General features: G+C 35.0%; 1 protein-coding gene across 2 annotated transcripts in view; it reads right to left on the reverse strand.

Moving 5' to 3' along the window:
* Positions 1–18,533, reverse strand: part of LOC135592835 (protein SUBSTANDARD STARCH GRAIN 4, chloroplastic-like) — a 28,877-nt gene that overhangs the window by 2,689 nt on the left and 7,655 nt on the right. The window contains exons 7-21 of one of the 2 annotated variants that reach the window (XM_065082522.1): positions 16,126–16,188; positions 14,271–14,501; positions 14,078–14,161; positions 10,580–10,737; positions 9,969–10,381; positions 9,856–9,887; positions 8,564–8,734; positions 8,381–8,440; positions 7,739–7,861; positions 4,438–4,713; positions 3,511–3,576; positions 3,182–3,316; positions 1,934–2,761; positions 1,286–1,566; positions 39–289 (exon numbers count right to left, since the gene is read on the reverse strand). In XM_065082522.1, the coding sequence (XP_064938594.1) occupies positions 39–289; positions 1,286–1,566; positions 1,934–2,761; positions 3,182–3,316; positions 3,511–3,576; positions 4,438–4,713; positions 7,739–7,861; positions 8,381–8,440; positions 8,564–8,734; positions 9,856–9,887; positions 9,969–10,381; positions 10,580–10,737; positions 14,078–14,161; positions 14,271–14,501; positions 16,126–16,188 (3,172 nt within the window). Of the gene's footprint in view, positions 1–38; positions 290–1,285; positions 1,567–1,933; positions 2,762–3,181; positions 3,317–3,510; positions 3,577–4,437; positions 4,714–7,738; positions 7,862–8,380; positions 8,441–8,563; positions 8,735–9,855; positions 10,382–10,579; positions 10,738–14,077; positions 14,162–14,270; positions 14,502–16,125; positions 16,189–18,533 lie in introns of both variants that reach the window. The other variant, XM_065082521.1, reaches the window with a different exon arrangement.

An 18,533-nucleotide genomic window follows, 5' to 3' on the forward strand; every position in this document is an offset into this window, starting at 1 on the left:
AGAGAAAAAGCTTTAATGCATTAAACTTAGAGTGGCACCTGCAGACTGAGGCCATTTATTGCGTAACGTAGGAAAGGAACCAAAAAACCGTGAAACTTGCGCTGAAGTTGTCATTCGATTGTAATCAACAGCCGGAAAACTAGAACGACCTGATATCAATTTATTAGAACCAGCCCCATTTCCTTTATCATGAGGTAAATATGCTTCCCCACGACTCAATTGTATCATTCCAGAAATATTTGGCTGCAATATAGAGCCCATGATCTGCATTTGACTGTCAACTTGGCCACTGTGTTTTAAGTATGGCATGTCAGAAAACACAATATATGCTAAAAATAATATTATTCAGTTGAACATAACAATGAGTAGAAGTACATATAGCAAACAATTATAACCATAGTACAGCAATATAAAAAAACACAAGAAATTAAAAAAAAAAAAGGATCCATGATTTCATCCGACAAGACCAGCCACAAGTTACATTTTTTTCACTGTAATTCCCAGGTCAATAAAAAAATAAAATATTCATAAAGCACATCCCGTGAGACTAAATATACACTATAACAGATCCTCATACCACACAAGCATATCGACACATCGTGTGCCAATATGTACCATGGTACTAGAAGGGGGAGGAGGAGAAGATGACAGGTTAGGGTTAACCCTAAATTAAAAAGAAAACCGTGAATCACTATGAATCAACCAGTAAGCTCTATATCCATCCTGGATCACCTGATGAAGGGTGATCTGCATCCCGGTTCATGCTCGCACAGCTAAATACCAACCAATACATACCGGTCCAGGTAAAATCACATTCCTAGTCTTATGCGTTCTCCATTCCTACCCTCTCAAGCCTTGGCATAGGAAGCAGGCTTCTAAGATCCAATCACTATCACAGACCACAGGTGACCTGCCCCAACAGCACCCTCTAATGGTCATGGTCTTCATCAATTAAACACACATGCTTAGCTCTTACCATATAACACCTGATTGTCGGCAGGTCCCACTATGATACCATCTGTACGCATCCCAGATCTCATCTAAAAGTAGCCAAAAGTTATTCTATTAGAGTTACTTGATCCTACAAGTACCTCAAATATTTTCCATGCAAATCAAATGTGTGCCTCAAGATACACAAAGTGACTCTCCAAAATTAGCCCAAAAATAAACAAAAAGAACATAAGTAGACAAATAGGAAAAGAAAGTAATGGAATACTGAAAAATTTTCCAAGGTATAATTTCCAATAGAAAAAAAAAAACTAGTCTAGCAAGGAAAGGCATAGACCTGAAAATGTTTTTGGCTCGCACTTCTAGAACTTCACATTTCAAATCAATTTTATCATTGATAGATGATTCACTAGATCTAAGAGGCAAGTTTCCTTTCAGCAATAGCTTTCCCTTCCTGCTCACTCTGCTTTCAATTGATGTGATGCTCAATCTATTTGACACGACATGAACAGTACCTCCAAAATTTGTAAGTGGCTTTCTGAGGACTGGAGAAAAAACAGATGCCCGATGAAATGATGCAGAGCCATCAACAATTGGCTGCTCAACAGTTCCCCTAACCTATTGCAAATAAATTGTATTAAGATACTTTGAACTACCTTCAAAAGAGATAGCAAGTAAAAATAATGTCAGACTTATTTTCATCAAATGCATTAAAAGTCAGGAAAACCAGACTCTTAATTATCATATGACTTAATGTGATTTTGTACAATAAACGTGCAGCTGTTGAAATAGTGAGTCTCACAACTAAGTGACAAGTAAACATGCATACTTGTTTACTGAATGACTACAATGCATTAAATCAACCATCAGCATCCAGAATCTAGTTAGAATGGAAATAATTTAATGCAATAGTTCAAGCAAATTGAGGCTATATATGAAGCAATACAGCTAAAAGGATCATGAAATGTATACCCAATTTACCTACTTGAAGCATAATATCTGCATAGCCATGGAGCCAAGTGGCATAAGGACACAAGGCTGTTATTAGCGTCATACCACCATCTTTTATGTCTGCATTTATGCGTACTTCACCAGTGTCCAACATGTTCCAGTTTAAAACCTTTAGACTTTCTGCTAACTGTAAATCCCATCCTTCTTCAATCTTATCTCTGTTAATTTTCTTTTCATTAATGTCTTCAGAAGACCCTCTTTCAGATTCCTTAATCCAAACAGGAATTCGAATCACTCCCCCTGCAGCAACCATGTCTTTCTCAATTTCTTCTTCTGATTCATTTTGGACGTAAGTCACAGGAACACTTCCTTGAATATGTACATGACCACTCTGATTGACAGGTTCAAAATTAGCATTGAAGAGAAATCGACTGGTTGAGGTGATTGAAGCAACAATTTCAGCCCGTCCAAGATCAATACCCCCTATAGTGCCATCTAAAAGCCTTATTTGAACATCACACTCAGGCTTTGCAAGGCTTCCTTTAAGGTCTCCTTCCATGTGCAAAATACCTTTTATTGGTGTCAACCATTGACGAAGAGAATGTATTGAACTTGAGGTAGAAGATTCAATAATCTGAACTACAGTGGGGACAAGGCCAACAGGGAAATTAAGCACAGCAAAATGAAGATTTGTTACTGGTCCAAGTAGAGTTCCATCAGCATGGAGGGTTGCATCATCTTTCTGGATAAATAATTTTTCCAATCGCAATCCATCATGATTGCTATATGCACCAGCTGCCAAGATACGCTGAGTTTTATAGTTCCCCCACTCCCAATCCTCTCCATGGAAATCAAAATCTGCCTGCACAAGACATAAAATACGAAAAATGTCCACTTTGAACAATATAAGTATCTGGTTGCCATCAGATAAAATTATCATGGGATTTTAAAATTCCTATAAGCATGCTCGAGACAAAGAATTTGCAAGGCAATATAGGAAATCTTAATATTGGAAGTAAAACGTCTCAAAGTCACGAGTGAAGAAAAAACCATGCATGCTAGGCATATAAGTAGCAATATATTCATAAATGCATGCAAAATATTGTAAGCTTATGAATTTCTTTTATTATTAGACCAAGCTGCACAGAACAAACCAGTTAGCTCTTAGACTAGGCAAATATATAAAAGTTCAGAATAACTCTTCATGCCTCTTTTCAAGTATTACTTGGATTTTTATACATGTCTTTCTCAATTCTTCTAAATGAAGTCTTGTAATGCTTACCATAGTATCTCCATTGCCACCTCCACTAGCATCAAGAGAACCATTCCAATGACCTCTAAGTTCAGCTAAACCAGGAAGAGTAATGTCTTCAAAAATACTGTCATCATCAGACCAATTGAAAAAGCTTTGTAACCCCTGCAGTATGAAAGAGTATCATTGACATCATAGTTAAGAGCAAAAGAATCTCAACTAACAACAATTTAAGATGAAGATCCAAGAGGCTAAATATATAATTAATACTGGGCATAGTATAAAAAAAAAGCTTGATATTAAAGCGCTTGTATTTCCATGTACTTTACTTTATGTGAAGTGTTAGCTTAGATGAATACCTTCAGCTGGTCATGAAGGCTTTCAGCACAAAACCCAGCAGACTGCAAACTTTGCATAAAAAGTTCCTGCAACAAATCCAAAACACATAGAAAATTAGAACATAAGTAAAGAATTCACATGAGATATTCCTATGTATCCAGAGCTTAAGAAAAAAAAAAACTTCAAATCTTCCAAAGTAGAAAAAATGCTTGTATTATTATGAAATGTCTTATAACAATATATTAGAAAATTATAAGAAAATTGGATCCTAACAAAAATTAACAATCTAATGGTGGATCGTCAAAAATCGAACTCTTTTTTCCCAGCACAATTTTGTCCATAAATACAGACAAACTTATCAGGTTCTTGACCAGTTAGCCTCCCTTCTTTTTTTAAGAGTGGGATGGGGGATAATATACACTTGTACTGGGTCTACTTGATGAGAACTTCATTTTTAGTTTTTATACAGAAAGGACATACTCCAGTAAGCCGCACTCTTTCATGATGATATATAAGTGCACAAGATTCATCATTATTGCAAAAGAGAACTGGCTGAGTTAGCATCATGCTCATCTGCTTGACAATTTATTTAGTAAAACAAGTACAATCATGAACTCTAATCATGTTTGATGGCATAAGTCTTTCAGTATGTGTAATATAACTACGGGCTGCAGAAGTTAAATGTCATAACGACCATATCTGACTATTGGTCATCAAATTGAAAATAATGATGCAAGAGTATGTAATTAGTAAGTCAAAATCTAACACATGTTATATTCTAATACTTAATGATGCACTTCAAATACACTATTCACTCACAAGATATGTAAAAAAACAAGAATTATTCCACCAACTTTCACAGATTCATTCAGTAAAGTTTGCACCTTATCTAATATATATGTCATCAGAAAGCTTCATCAGACAAGCTAACTATAGCTAAACGATACCTTAGACCTTGACTGCACAGCAGGATCAGTACTTCGAGAGAGTAGCCTTGCTAAGGGAAGCATCTCAGCAACTTCGGCACCAGGAACTTCCAATCTCATTCGCCATCTTCCCATTGAAGAAATTACGGTACCAAGATGCCCAGACATAGCCTTTTTAAATAGGCCATCCTGCTCTTTGTTACCAGGATACCTATCACGTGCTCCAGGCAACACATACTCACCCTGGAGTTCATATCTGCTACTAGCTTGCTCAAGAACAGTTTTTTCAACAGTAATCTGCGAGACCATTGGAAAATGTTGCAAAACATAAGGGGGAAACAGCTTTTGTTATAACATAAGCTAGTAAAACTACATAAATTAATATAAAAAATCACAATAAAAAGTGAAAACTCATATCAAAGTGGCGTCTCAAAAATAATTTTCTAAAGCAACATGAGTTACCACATAATAGGAAACTGTTCACCAGCTGTTTATAAAGAAGACCACAGGAAAGCATACCCATTAGAATCAAGCATACTGACTGGTATTTACCAATCTAACCTGCTACAAGTACTCAAACCCACCCAAATCATGCAGTAATTCTGTATAGCAGTTAAACCATACATTATTCCTAAATACCACTGGCACCAGGCAGGCAGGCAGTAGTTCAAACTTCAAAGAATAACAAATGAAACTAATCAGCATCTAAAGGCATGTAATATACGTTTTGACTTGAAAGGGAACTAAACAGGTCCACATATGGTATACATGGACCTGTAAGACAACATATGTTTTAACAAAGCATTGATCTAAAATTTTGTGCCCTAAATCACATGACTGGAACCGAGTAGTGGAGAGATAGGACAAAGAAGAGGAGGAGAAGTTGAAAGGTCAAGGGCTGGAATCTTCAATCATCTGCTCTGACCTCCACAAAGGAACTGCTTCCTTCTAAAGATGGAGGGGAACGAAAGGGATCTTCTGAAAGTTTTCCTCTCTTTCATTTGTCAGTACTACATGACTCCATATAAACACAGCACTCTGGACCATCAACTGACCGGTAATTCATATTGAGGGGCATACAAATCCTTGGATAAAGAACCATAGAACTTATTTTTCAAAGAAATGTCATGCAAAAAAGGTACAGTATGCTATAGCATCTTAGCTAGTATACTTTAACCTCAACAACCTCAGCATATATACTGTAACTGGAGTGCAAACAATCAAGTCATAATCTTATTTTCAAAGAGTATATAGTTGTGCTCCATTAAAATCAACACTGAATGCATTATGAGGAGAAAGACATCACTGGATACTTGACAACCAAAAAGTGCAGTTGGAACTGTCAAGAAACTCAGCTTGATGATGAATTGTTTCAGCTTATGACATGATATATATGAAAACAAAATCAATTACTTAATATGGGTTTTAGTGAAAACTTAAATCACTTGTTATCTAGTTCCATGCATAATGTTATAAAGTACAGATAACACTGAAACTAACAACAAGAAATAGATGATCCTTAAAACCACATATTTGGCTTCCATTTCATGATGCTTGGTACGGTCAGAACTTCACGATTCCAACAAGGTAACACTTAGAGCAACCACCCATCCTCCACCTTACACATTATTATGTCAGCACCAATGATTTCAATCATGAGTAACGTACAGGTTGCAGGTTGACTAGCTTGGTATCAGCATAGCATCTGATACCGATCAAGAAAAACATTGGGGAAAAAAAAGAAAAACAGTACAAAAATATGGAAGTAAAAACTAACTAGCATGTAACTCTTATCTTTGTTCTTTCTATCCAACAATCAGAACTTTCAAATGGCTAGAAACAATCAATGTTCAGAGAGTAAGGATAACTGGCAGCCAGATCCAATTGAAGGTGACAGCTGAGGGAGTTGGACGTCAAGTTCAAAAGGGGGGATATAACATCTCACCATAATATCCATGTATTTGGATTAAATTGGCCAAAATTGAATGGCTCTGACCAACCTAGAGCAGAACCAGTTGAGTTCTGAAACAATTTCAACCGTTAACAACCACACAGATAACAATCAGCTGGTAACTAATGCCACTCAAACCTGAAAATTTGTAACCCTATGTTCAATTGAACTAGTATGTACAGCATGGGACAGGAATTATAACATGGGAAAACATTAATTTATCAGCACAATTAGAAAACACTACTAACTGCACTTATTTTCATTAGTACATTGTTCTTTCTCGACTCCTTTCTAATCTTTTTAATAAAATGAACAAGAAATATGGCATAAGAAATGTGTTGTGATTTGTCAGCAACCCCAAGATTATCAACAAAGATTTTCACACTAGCATATTGCCAATTGAAGTTTGCAAGATTGGAATAGACATCAAAATCAGACGACGATTCAATAGATATTGATAACAGGACTAGAGTCACTGGACAAATTGGATTCGCAGCAATAGGATCGAGCAAGACAATAACTTTATATTTCAAAAAAATTAAAAACTAATTTTGAACAAACAAAAAAACTCCTTCACATTTCACAAGATATTGGAAAATATAATCATTTGAGATAAATATATTATTATCATTATGAGTGATTATATATGTGTCTTCTAAAAATATCTAGAAACTCATCTACCAACATTTTGTAGTGCAAAAACAATAAAACTTTATTTAAAGCATGTTCTCATGGATTTCAAGATTAAACACAAATCCCATGATACCTTCCTTCTATATCATGGCATCCCTATTCTCTTAGACGCTAGGGTCATGGGCCTTAGTAACAAAAATGAAACCTCCCAAAATAATCTAGGGAATGTATGCTTTTCAACTAACATGCAAATTTGTCCTCAAGTAGCCTTCTGAACAATTGCTACATTATGTACAGTATAACTTTTGTGGTCATATTTTGATACCAAAACCAAAACAAAAATTTCCTGCAGAAAAAACAAACAACTTCAATCCCATTCATGGAACTAAAAATTTTATAAAAAATGACTTGCTTGGCAGCTAAAAAGGACTTCCACTTTTTTTAATGGTAATACATATCAGGTTTCTCCATTATTATCATCTTATCTAAGTCCAAAAAAAAAATGATGCAGCAAACAGGCCTGAGGTGATGTTCAACTGAAAACGACCCACAATGAGTGTTGGAGTTTCACTGATCCTAATTCCTAAGTGCTAAGAGTACAGTTTAAATTTACAGAAGTAAAAAAATGACATACAATATGCACAGAAAAAATCTTTACTACATGTTAATAAGTTAGCTAAAGGATCTTTCAAGCAAACACGTATTAGAGACTGCAAATTCAGAAGAAAGGTCACTAACAACATCACCACTCCATCGAGCAGCCACATCAAGTGCTTGACCAAGCACACCGCTAAATTTTGGGCGAAGAACTGATAAAACACCATGGCCCCTTCTTTTTTGAAAATTAAGCTGGAGTTCTGCCTGCAATGGAAATCATCTGGTAAACAATACCAAGTACCAACACATAACAAGATAAAATCTCAACAAGAGTATATTACTTTAACTTCAAAATAGAAATTATATATTTCTTGCAATTAAATTTAGTCTTTAATTATCATTTATCACAAAATAGTCACAAGTCTAGGTGCAGGATCTGCCAATGGTTATTATAGGTCCTAAATTTTAGTTTTGTTCAAAATTACACCTCTCAAATGGTGTTTCTTCACTTAAGAGAGGAACAAAAACTCCCAAGGAGTTACCGGAGAAGAGACTAAAGAGAGGAAGAAAAGAGAATAATTGTTGCAGTAAATACTGTAAAATTGTCCAAGAACATGTCTGGACCAAACAAGTCTCAAGCTATTTGAATACCATAATTCTGGTGATTCCAAATAATTCTATTCCGTAAGATGATAACCACCTTAAACTATTTGAATACCTCAAGCTATTTGAATACCTTAATATTGCAGTTGTAGTATGCAACAATTACATATAGAACTATACCTTTTGAACTGTTCCTCGGAGAGATGCCAATTCCAATTCATCAAGTGGTAAATTCCGCACCTTTACAATGATGGACATTAAAATGAGAACACATATTTTGACATCCAATGAAACATATGAACTAACAAGATACAAATAAGTATTTCTGGAATTGCAAAATGCAACAAATAAAGATTACAACACCTCTAGATTAGTTGAAGTATGAGGTTGATAAAAGATATTAGCTTTTAGTTGCCCCTTATGAAGAGAAACAGATAATAATTTTCTATTCTGCATGACCTCATCAGTACTAAACCAAAAAGGTCCAATCGCTTCAATCGACAAACTCTCATCGGGCCTCCCAGCAGCACGTAACTGCAAATCCACATGGGAAATAAAAAGTATATGTAAATATAGAGCAAGGAAAAAAAGAAGAAAATGAAACAACGATATATACACCACTAGAGTATCAATCAAAAATTAATTGTTTGATTGTGCAGGTATTGAAAATATATACTGTCTTATACTTTGTTCTATAAAATTATACTCCCATATAACATATCCATGACCCACGAACTCCATCAGATTAATCAGTGTCTGAAAGATCATTCTTCTTCAAACGTTGTGTGTATATATTTAAAAAATAATAGTTCACATTGAGCTACTTGAGATCATTAAATGGACATATCAACTGGGGACTAAGTTTTAACTGTAGTTTGCCACGAACATAACAATTGTCTGGGTTCTTATGACCATAGAATTGACAGGCAACACCTACTACTTTTCTAGAAGAATTAATTATGCAAAAAAACTTCTAATAGAATGGATTTCAGTAATTTATCTTCAAAAACAATATTCACAACAAGATAAGGAATATACTCTTTCCATCAAAATCAATTATGTCCAAACCACATATGAACTCATAAAGTCACCTCCTTATTGTTTATCTAAACCTAGGGCAGATCTAACTTCAATTTCTTTTTCAACAGATGATGACATCAGAGTCAAGTTGCATCCTTCTATTACCTTGTCTTTGGTGAATGATTTCAGTATCTAAAAATTCTTTTATAGCATGGATGTCCTTGATTTTATGTGACAGCAAATACAAGGCCCTAAATTCATCAAGCACAAAACGTCCTTGCTTCTTATCTGACAATTAAATCATCTATAACCACCCCAGAAAGATTGCATCACAGAACCTTAATGCTCCAGAGATAGTTGGCTTTGCACCAGTCCAAATAATTTAAGCTATGATGCAATAAGAACCTAATTTGGTAATTTAACTGGGACTACATAATGCTAACTTTTATGAATTTTTTAAACCAAATTTTTTATGTTGTCAGTGATAATCTAACCAATGACATCTGATTAAAAATGCACGCAAAACATATACATAATAAAGCATAAAAATTCCAAAAGCAATCAGAACAAAATAATTGTTAATCACCACAAAATTCCCAAAGAACCAATGTGTTGTGTAAGTTTGACAATCTTACCTTAACTGCACCGTGTGAAATACAAAGAGAACCTGTTAATTGAGGTGCTAACATAAGTTGGTTAAGACTAATTCCTGAAAAAGAAACATCTCCAACAAGACTTGGAATGTCACCGTCAACAATTTGCTGCTCTGAACCATTTCCTTTGCAGTCAATTATATCATCATCAATGCCTTCTGAGGTTTTGACGACCTTTCCTTGAAATTTGAATTTCCCTGTTGCTTTCAAGTGCAAAGTTCTAGGTGAATCAAAAGTACTGGAAAAAATAAAATTGGCAAGTTCAAAGTCCCGCAAACGTAAATTTAAGTCGACTCCCTCAACAATCAGAGGCATCACTCTCCTATTATTTGCTGTTTCATTGCGTAGAGAGTGGTCGGCAAGATACGATGTTTGAACTTTAGTATACAAATCAAATGCAATTGATGATGAAGTGACTGTAATATTGTCATGAGTTATAATGATGTCCCCGCGTGCATCACCAAATGAATCTTCAGCTTTTGGTGCAGCCCACTTTATATCAAATCTCCTACATCATAAGAAAGCGATAATATTTCAAATAAAAGCATTTACAATCCAACTAGAATTACCCAGTTTCAGAAAATCTTAAATTCTGGGAATTCCTTGTTTGTTTGCACCTCGTCTGCGAAATTGGAGGTAAAAATGAAAAAAAAAAATCTAAACCAGCAACAGTAATTGTCATGCATATAATTAACAAATTACTTACGGTCTCAACAAAGAACCAGATAATCTGGTCTCTCCATTAAGCTCCCCAATTCTGAGTGGCATCAGCTGAACACCTTTGGGTACATATCGATGCAGAACTTTATCAAGTACAAAGTTTCCAGACAAATTTATATCCATGGCTGTGTCATCTACTTCCCCCTGTTAAATTTACAAAAGGGAAAACACAGTTATGGATGGACTACAGTAATCAGGCTGTATAATTAAGTACTACCATACACATAAGCTACAAAAATAACAGATTGATCCATACAAGATGGACTTTTGCAAGAATTTAATTATCAAAAAACAAATTCCTTAGTTCTACAAAATGAAAGGGTTCTGACAAAATGTTTTCTTGTGGTTTGTCCCAAGAAAAGAACCTGAACTTCAAAAAGATCTCCATTCCAAATTTACAACAAAGAAAAAGTTGTATTTGACTATTTGTAATAGTGATTTAAAAAGCGCTAGGCGCCAAGGTCCAAAAAACGCTCGAAGCACTAGGCACTCGCCCAAGTGCTCGCTCGAGCGAAGCGAGACGCTAAAATATAAAAATATATAATATAATTAATAAATATAATTATTTAAATAAAAATATGATATTAAATTAAAAAAATCTTACAAAATCATAATATCACATTAACAAAAAATCTCAAAATTCAAAACAATAACAATAATTTCAAATAAATAAAAATTAGCAGTATTAAAATCAAAATAATATATTATTAATCTAATAAATAAAAAAAATATTGTTACTAGTATACAGTTAACAGTATACGGTTAATATACTGTTAATAGTATACTATTGAGTCGATGTGAGAAGAGGTAGCAGCGAGCAACGGCAAAGGGAGCGGGAGCGAGAGAGGCGAGCGACGACAGTGGTAGTGATAGCAATAGCAGCAAGAAGCGACAGTGGGAGTGGGAGCGGCGAGCGACGACAGCGACAGCAGTAGCAGCGAGCGGTGAAAGCGGGAGCGAGAGCAACGAGCGGTGATAGTGGCAGTTGCGACCGACGATAGTGACAGGGGTAGCAGCGAGCAACGACAACGGTAGCAGTGAGCAGCGGGAGCGTCGATAGCAACAGCGGTAGCAGCGAGCAACAATAACGGCAACGGGAGTGGGAGCGGCAACAACGGCAGCAACGAGCAAGGTTAGGGTTGGGAAGTCATGAGAGGAAGGCTGGTATCGGTGCTTTAGTTGGTTCGATTAAACCAACTAAAGCACCGGAGACCGAACCAGACCTAAAACGTTGGTTCAGTCGCCTGGTTTAACCCGGGCGCTCGCTCGAAGCGCCCAGCGCCTGGGCTCGGCCTGGAAATGAAGCGAGGCACTCGGGCCTCGCCTCGCCCGAGCGCCTATTGAAATTATTGATTTGTATATCCACCCCTCAAACTGTTAATAGTTGATATTTGTATATATATACTCTGAGATATAGCATATTTGTAGCGATGCACCTCAGTGCAGATTCCAATTAACATCTATCAATTAAATAGTTTATTTAACCAAAACTCTTTATAGAAAAAATTATCCTGCATTAGCTTAAACAATTAGAATTTCAAGAGTCCCAACTTTAAAGGCACTAATGAAAAAAAAAAAAAAGAAGTTAAAATTGTCTTTTGACAATTTATAGAAAAATTAGTAAAGTTGAGGAATGGTAAATGGGAGAAGGGCATCTGTACAAATATACTACATATTGGTAAGTTTATGGGCAAATAGCAACTTCTGAGAGGTAATATATGCAATAAATCAATAATTTGAGGGATGCATATGTAAAACCTAAACAAAAATAAAAACACAATTTTGTTTCAAAGGCATAAAAAATGCAACCAGAAGGTAGTAAACAGATAAAATATTATAGCAAGCATAATTTGTCTTATCGATCCGCACCGATGTACCAACCGACTATTGGAATGTTACGTACCGAACCATACCGATATACCGAAACATAATATAGTGGGATATACCGATAAACCAATAGGTACCACCCATACCAGTCCCCTATCGAACTAGTACATACCACCCGTACCGAGTGGCATGCTGTAGTGCACAGAACCTTGATAGCAAAGACCTCTTTACCCCATTTCTCATGTTGCTAGATGAAAAGTAGCAACAACACAAACTAAAGCTTGTAAGCACAAACCCATCCCATAAAGCATTTAGACTGCAACATACAAAAAAACACAAAAGAATAACCAAATTTTACAATAGGCAACCATCCATCTTGATCAACCAAATCGGTCAACTGAACTCAGACATTTTGTTAGCTTGAGTGCATGATTAAATTAACAACAATTTTCCCACAAGTCCATTCAAGCGCTTCAATGGCCAAGGTGAACTTTCAACAAAAGGGAGCAGCGGCATGACATATAGGTTATGTTCATCAATAATGAGTTACAACAAAAATCATTAGATGTACTTTCCGTATCGACGATAGGCCTTTCAGTTCATATATCTACAAACTATCGACTATGATGCATCAAAAAGGGATTAGGTTTCTACAAAATTGGGACTCGTCACAAAATGGGAATTTCACCATTTTGCACCAAGAATTACTCATGGATAAATGAAGCAAAGTACTTAGAGGAAAAACAAACTGCTATTGACACATATGTCAACTAAAGATTGGTCTCTTGAAAAGGTCTTCAACTTCAAGTGAATGTATCCTCAATTAATTCTCATACTTGAGATTGATTATGCAAAAATTGTCAATGAGAAACAATTCAAGTTGAACCAATAAAATAGGTTATCACTCTGGATACTTTGATTGCATAAGGATCAATAGTTGTGTGAAAATCAGAAAGACAAATAACTATTAATGAAAAGAGACATGATTAAATAATATAAAAAAAAATCAGTGCACAAATAGTTCATAAAAATTGAATGGCATAACTAAAAAACTAAAGAAAGGAAGAAAACTGTTATCACCAGTTAAAATTATAGTGACAGATAAAGAACTAATTCACTGCCACAAGAACCTAGTACTGTTATACTTTATAAGTTATTAGTAATAACATATTCAAACTGCATTAATTCTAAGAATCTAGCATTCTAATTCACCAATTTCATCAACAAGAAAAACATCCTTCTAACTTGCACCTAACATTGGAAACCTTTCTGCTTTTCCCTGCTAATCACCAGATTCTTGCTATGCCTAACTTTTTAAACCTTGCCAAATTGCAAAAAGAAAATCTCAAAATTTCATCCAAGTGATAAGGACCTCTCAAGGCTTACCTGTTACTAATAACATTATGCTTCTGTGAACCATCACCTAACAACTGAGCCTTATTCCAACATTCTACACATTTTCATGAGTCAATGATCTCCATTAAATCAAATCAAGTTCCAAAAAGACAAAGTCAAATCAAGTTCCATAATATGTGAACAGAAGCATGTGATCATATCATTTCAAAGTATGCTAAAATGGAAATGTAAATCGAAGCAGCAAATCAAGTACTAAATTTATCCCTAAGAACAATGATCATGGATATTTTGATCCAAGCACCTCTGGACAAACCCAGGCACTGCCAGCTCCTCTGATTTCCCCACCATCTAAAAGGCAAGCCCTGATGCCATACAAATCAACAACCTGGTAACAGAAAAATGTATAAAGGTAAAGATTGCTATCAAGCAACCAAAGCAAAAAACAAGACAATGTATGTGCTTCCACATACATATGTTATGCAGATGCCACTTACACCATTATCAAGGTTGAAGGTGAAATTGGCCGATACATGTGAGAACGGAATGCGATCAAATGCTGCCACTGCACCAGCCTCTTTATTTTCTATTACTGCTTCAGATGCAGAAGATGGAAGAAAACTAGACACTGTCTGAGAAGTCTTCCTTGATATAATTCCACTTCCAACAAAAATAGGAGCAACCAATGGACCTTGACAGTTGAATACAGCCGTAACAGATCCAGCCAACTACATCATTACAATAGGTTAACTCAAAATTGAATGTTAAAGGGTCTAACAGAAGAAAATTAAAGGTGTTGCTTCCTAAATTGGCACATCAAGAACCAAAAAGAACAATAAAAAGTCACTACAGAATATACAGAAATTAGAGCATAAAAAGTTGTTCATCAGATGTACAAAAGGTAAAGGCTTGAATCAAGATGTAGTGCATAGTTTCCATATATGGGTATGACACATTTGCAATATGCAACCAGTAATGGAGTTAAGGACAACAAACAAACATGCATCTCATAGTAAGGTGCCAATTCACATCTATGGGAAAGTAAATTCCAATTCCAATGCCTGGCTAGAGCATAATTAGCTTAATACACAAAGGGGCTACAAAACTGTATAGCTATTCTCATATAGGGTGAACGAACATGAATCTGAACTTGGGGCATAGATCAAATATAAGAATAGTGCTTCCATAGAAAAAATGTATAGGACCACATGCAGAATTGAATTTCCAGGTCAGTGAGACTGATCTGGACAAGAGCCTTATAGGAAAATGGAGAAAGACTGAAGTTCAAAGAATGCTACTAGTTAAACATATAGGTGAAAAATATTATATCAATGAAGCGATTTCAAAATGGTGTACAGATACTGTAGAAGGCAAATGTCGCTTAAATTTGGAAGGGAACTCAGATGAGCTATTATTTCATGTATGAGAAACTATGAAGGTAGGAAGAAGAATATCATTTTCTCTGCCTTCTAGGTTTACTTGTGGGTGCACATCTTAGTACATGTAAAACATTATAACAAACAATAAAATATTTCACTAAACAATAGGAAGTCAAGACACTCAAAGTGAATAATCATTAAATAGTCATAATTCCAACAAGATGTAAAACTCAAGGACTACCATTTTAGAATGCACAAAGGTATAACTTCATAATCTTCAAGTGCAAAAATTAAATGATTTAGCAGTTCAACAGAGACAAAATAAACCGTTAACAAAAGGCTTTATTGATATGCCTTTGTCATATTAAAAAAGAGTGCTGACTTCAAAAAATTAATACAGGACCATATGCAGCAGGACAGAGAGACTGATTTTGGACAAGAGCCTACTAGAAAAATGGAGAAAGACCAAAGTTGAAAAAATGCTACAAGTTAAACACATAGGTGACAAGGTGTGAAAAAAAATATTATATCAATGAAGTGATTTCACAATTGTGCATAGATACTGCAGAAGGCAAATGACACTTGCATTTGGAAGGGAACTCAGATGAACTACTATTTCATGTAAGAGAAACTATGAAGGTAGGAAGAAGAGTATCATTTTCTCTGCCTTCTAGGTTTACTTATGGGTGGACATCATAGTACATATGCAACATTATAACAAACAATAAAAATATTTCACTAAACAGTAGGAAGCCATGACACTCAAAGTGTATAATAATTGAATAGTCATAACTCCAACGAGATGTAATACTCAAGGACTACTGTTTCAGAATGAAACAAAGGTATAACTTCATAATTTCCAAGTGCAAAAGTTAAATGTCATATCAGTACAACTGTTAACAAAAGGCTTTATTGGTATGCGTTTGTCATACTAACAAAAAAATTTATAAGCAAATTTGACAAAGGTATATACCGGGAATAACAACGGTCTGATTTTCAAAGTTTTCATAAGCGCGTTCACTTCAACACATGGAACCTGAAAATTAGAATTTGGAACCATCAGAAAGTTCACAAGAATAATTGCAGAATAAGCTATTCAAAATATAAGATTTCGGCATAAAGTCATTATGACATGCAACAGAATGAATGATCATGGGGTACAGAAGTTCCTAGGAAGTATATGAGAGCAAGGTAGGCAATACCGAATGATTCCGTCCGGTACGGATGGTACGTACCGGTACGCGGACCGCCCACTACCGGGCGGAACGAAAAATAATAATAAAATTATATATATATATATATATATAAACGAGGCGACGTCGCTCCGCGTGGGGAAGGAAAAGGCGACGTCGCCGAGGCGATGCGGCATTGCCTTTTAAATAAAATATATATAAATATATATATAATCTTATATATATATATATTAATTTATATATATATACCGCCTGCGAGAAGAGAGAGGCGACGTCGCCGAAGCGACGTCACCGAGTTATAATATAATATATATATATATATATATATATATATATATATATATATATATATATATATATATATACCGAGCGGTATACCGCTCGGTATACCGTTCCATACCGTACCGAGCGAACGTCGAAACGTTAGTACGGTACGGTATTGCGAACCTTGTATGAAAGAACTGCAGAGTTCAGAATTCAGATAATCAGTGTACTGCAGAAGTCAATAGGAGGCCCAAAGTAGCAGTTGCAGGATTTTGGCTGCTACAGGAGTCAAACTTGCTTCGAAATGGTTGGTAACATACAACATTAAGAAACTCATGTAGGCGTATCGTATTACAAAGGATATATACATGTAGATGTATCCATGGCAAATGATATTATGTACATATTAACCTTAGGAAAGGTTTTGGTTCCTGTTTACATATATTTGACAAATTAAGAGATGATAATTCAAAAAAATGAACTTATGTGTATTCTGAAGTGAATTTTTATGCTCTATTTTTATAGACAACTATTTTCATTTACATTTCACATATGTATGGATAAAATAATCAAATAAGCATTAGGCAAATGCCAACCAGTATCATGAGTGGAAGACACCAACTCTACAATAGAAATATACTAAACATCAGCAAAGAAGAAAAATTAACTAAATGTAAATGAGAAATTTGATATCTATTGCATCTTTAAAAATGGTAATATCAAAGTTACAACCCATTATAATTTAGACCCACATTATTCAGTCTCTTAAAAAAGAATATGAACGAAGTGTATTTGAGATATTTGAAGTTTTGAATTTCTGTAATGTTCAAAACATAAATTTAAGGCAGCATGATCCTCACATTAACTAGTCAAACACTTTTGCAATCCACTTCATCCACTCGACAGTTTTTGAAGTTTTAGTGTTGCATGGACTCGTTCCCTTACCAACTCAGCATGTTAGATATGTCTCCATGTGTCCACAAGTAGACATTTTTCAGATTCTTTAATTATATCAATCTAGTTTCAAAAAGTATAACAATGTAAAGAAGTATAAAATTCTAAGGTTTTTTCCAATCTTAATTCCCAACATTGCACATTCTGACTATTAGAAAATGGCTATTGTGCATTTTATCCTAGATTATTTTTCTCCTCTCCTGCATACCCCTTACCAACTCAGCATGTTAGATATGTCTCCATGTGTCCACAAGTTGACATTTTTCAGATTCTTTAATTATATCAATCTAGTTTCAAAAAGTATAACAATGTAAAGAAGTATAAAATTCTAAGGTTTTTTCCAATCTTAATTCCCAACATTGCACATTCTGACTATTAGAAAATGGCTATTGTGCTTTTTATCCTAGATTATTTTTCTCCTCTCCTGCATACCCCTGCAACTCCTGTCCATTTCATTGACAAATCTGACACTTGTATATGTGTCCATATCAGATTCCCATGCCAATGTCCTTGCAACACTGTTCAATGTTTAGTCTCCAAGGGGGATTGATATTGAAGCATACAAGTCGTAGGCAATGTTTCTTTGAAAAATTTTACTCGAAATAAATAAACTCAAGAAAATTATTTTAGTCTGCAATCCAAAACGATTGACAATCATATTAAGCGTTAACCATAAAGAGGCAACAATCTCATTTTATATCTTTAACCATTCTTATGGTAGCTTCTGTTGCCAAAATTCAATCAAGTCAATAACCAGAAATCAGGTCTTACATAAACAAACTTTTTAAGTGTAAAAGCTTAATTTACAGACAAATGTCTCAGAATTGTGAAAATTTTCAACTTCAAAGTTATTGCAGATTCTAAAATTATTCCTCCTGATACATGCATTATGCATAAAAGTGATTAGTGAAACAGTCATGCTAAATTATGAAAGGAAGACTTGAAGATGAAAGTATTATCAGCTTATAAT

Source organism: Musa acuminata, chromosome BXJ1-9 (genome assembly GCF_036884655.1).
Source record: "Musa acuminata AAA Group cultivar baxijiao chromosome BXJ1-9, Cavendish_Baxijiao_AAA, whole genome shotgun sequence".
Taxonomy (NCBI): domain Eukaryota; kingdom Viridiplantae; phylum Streptophyta; class Magnoliopsida; order Zingiberales; family Musaceae; genus Musa; species Musa acuminata.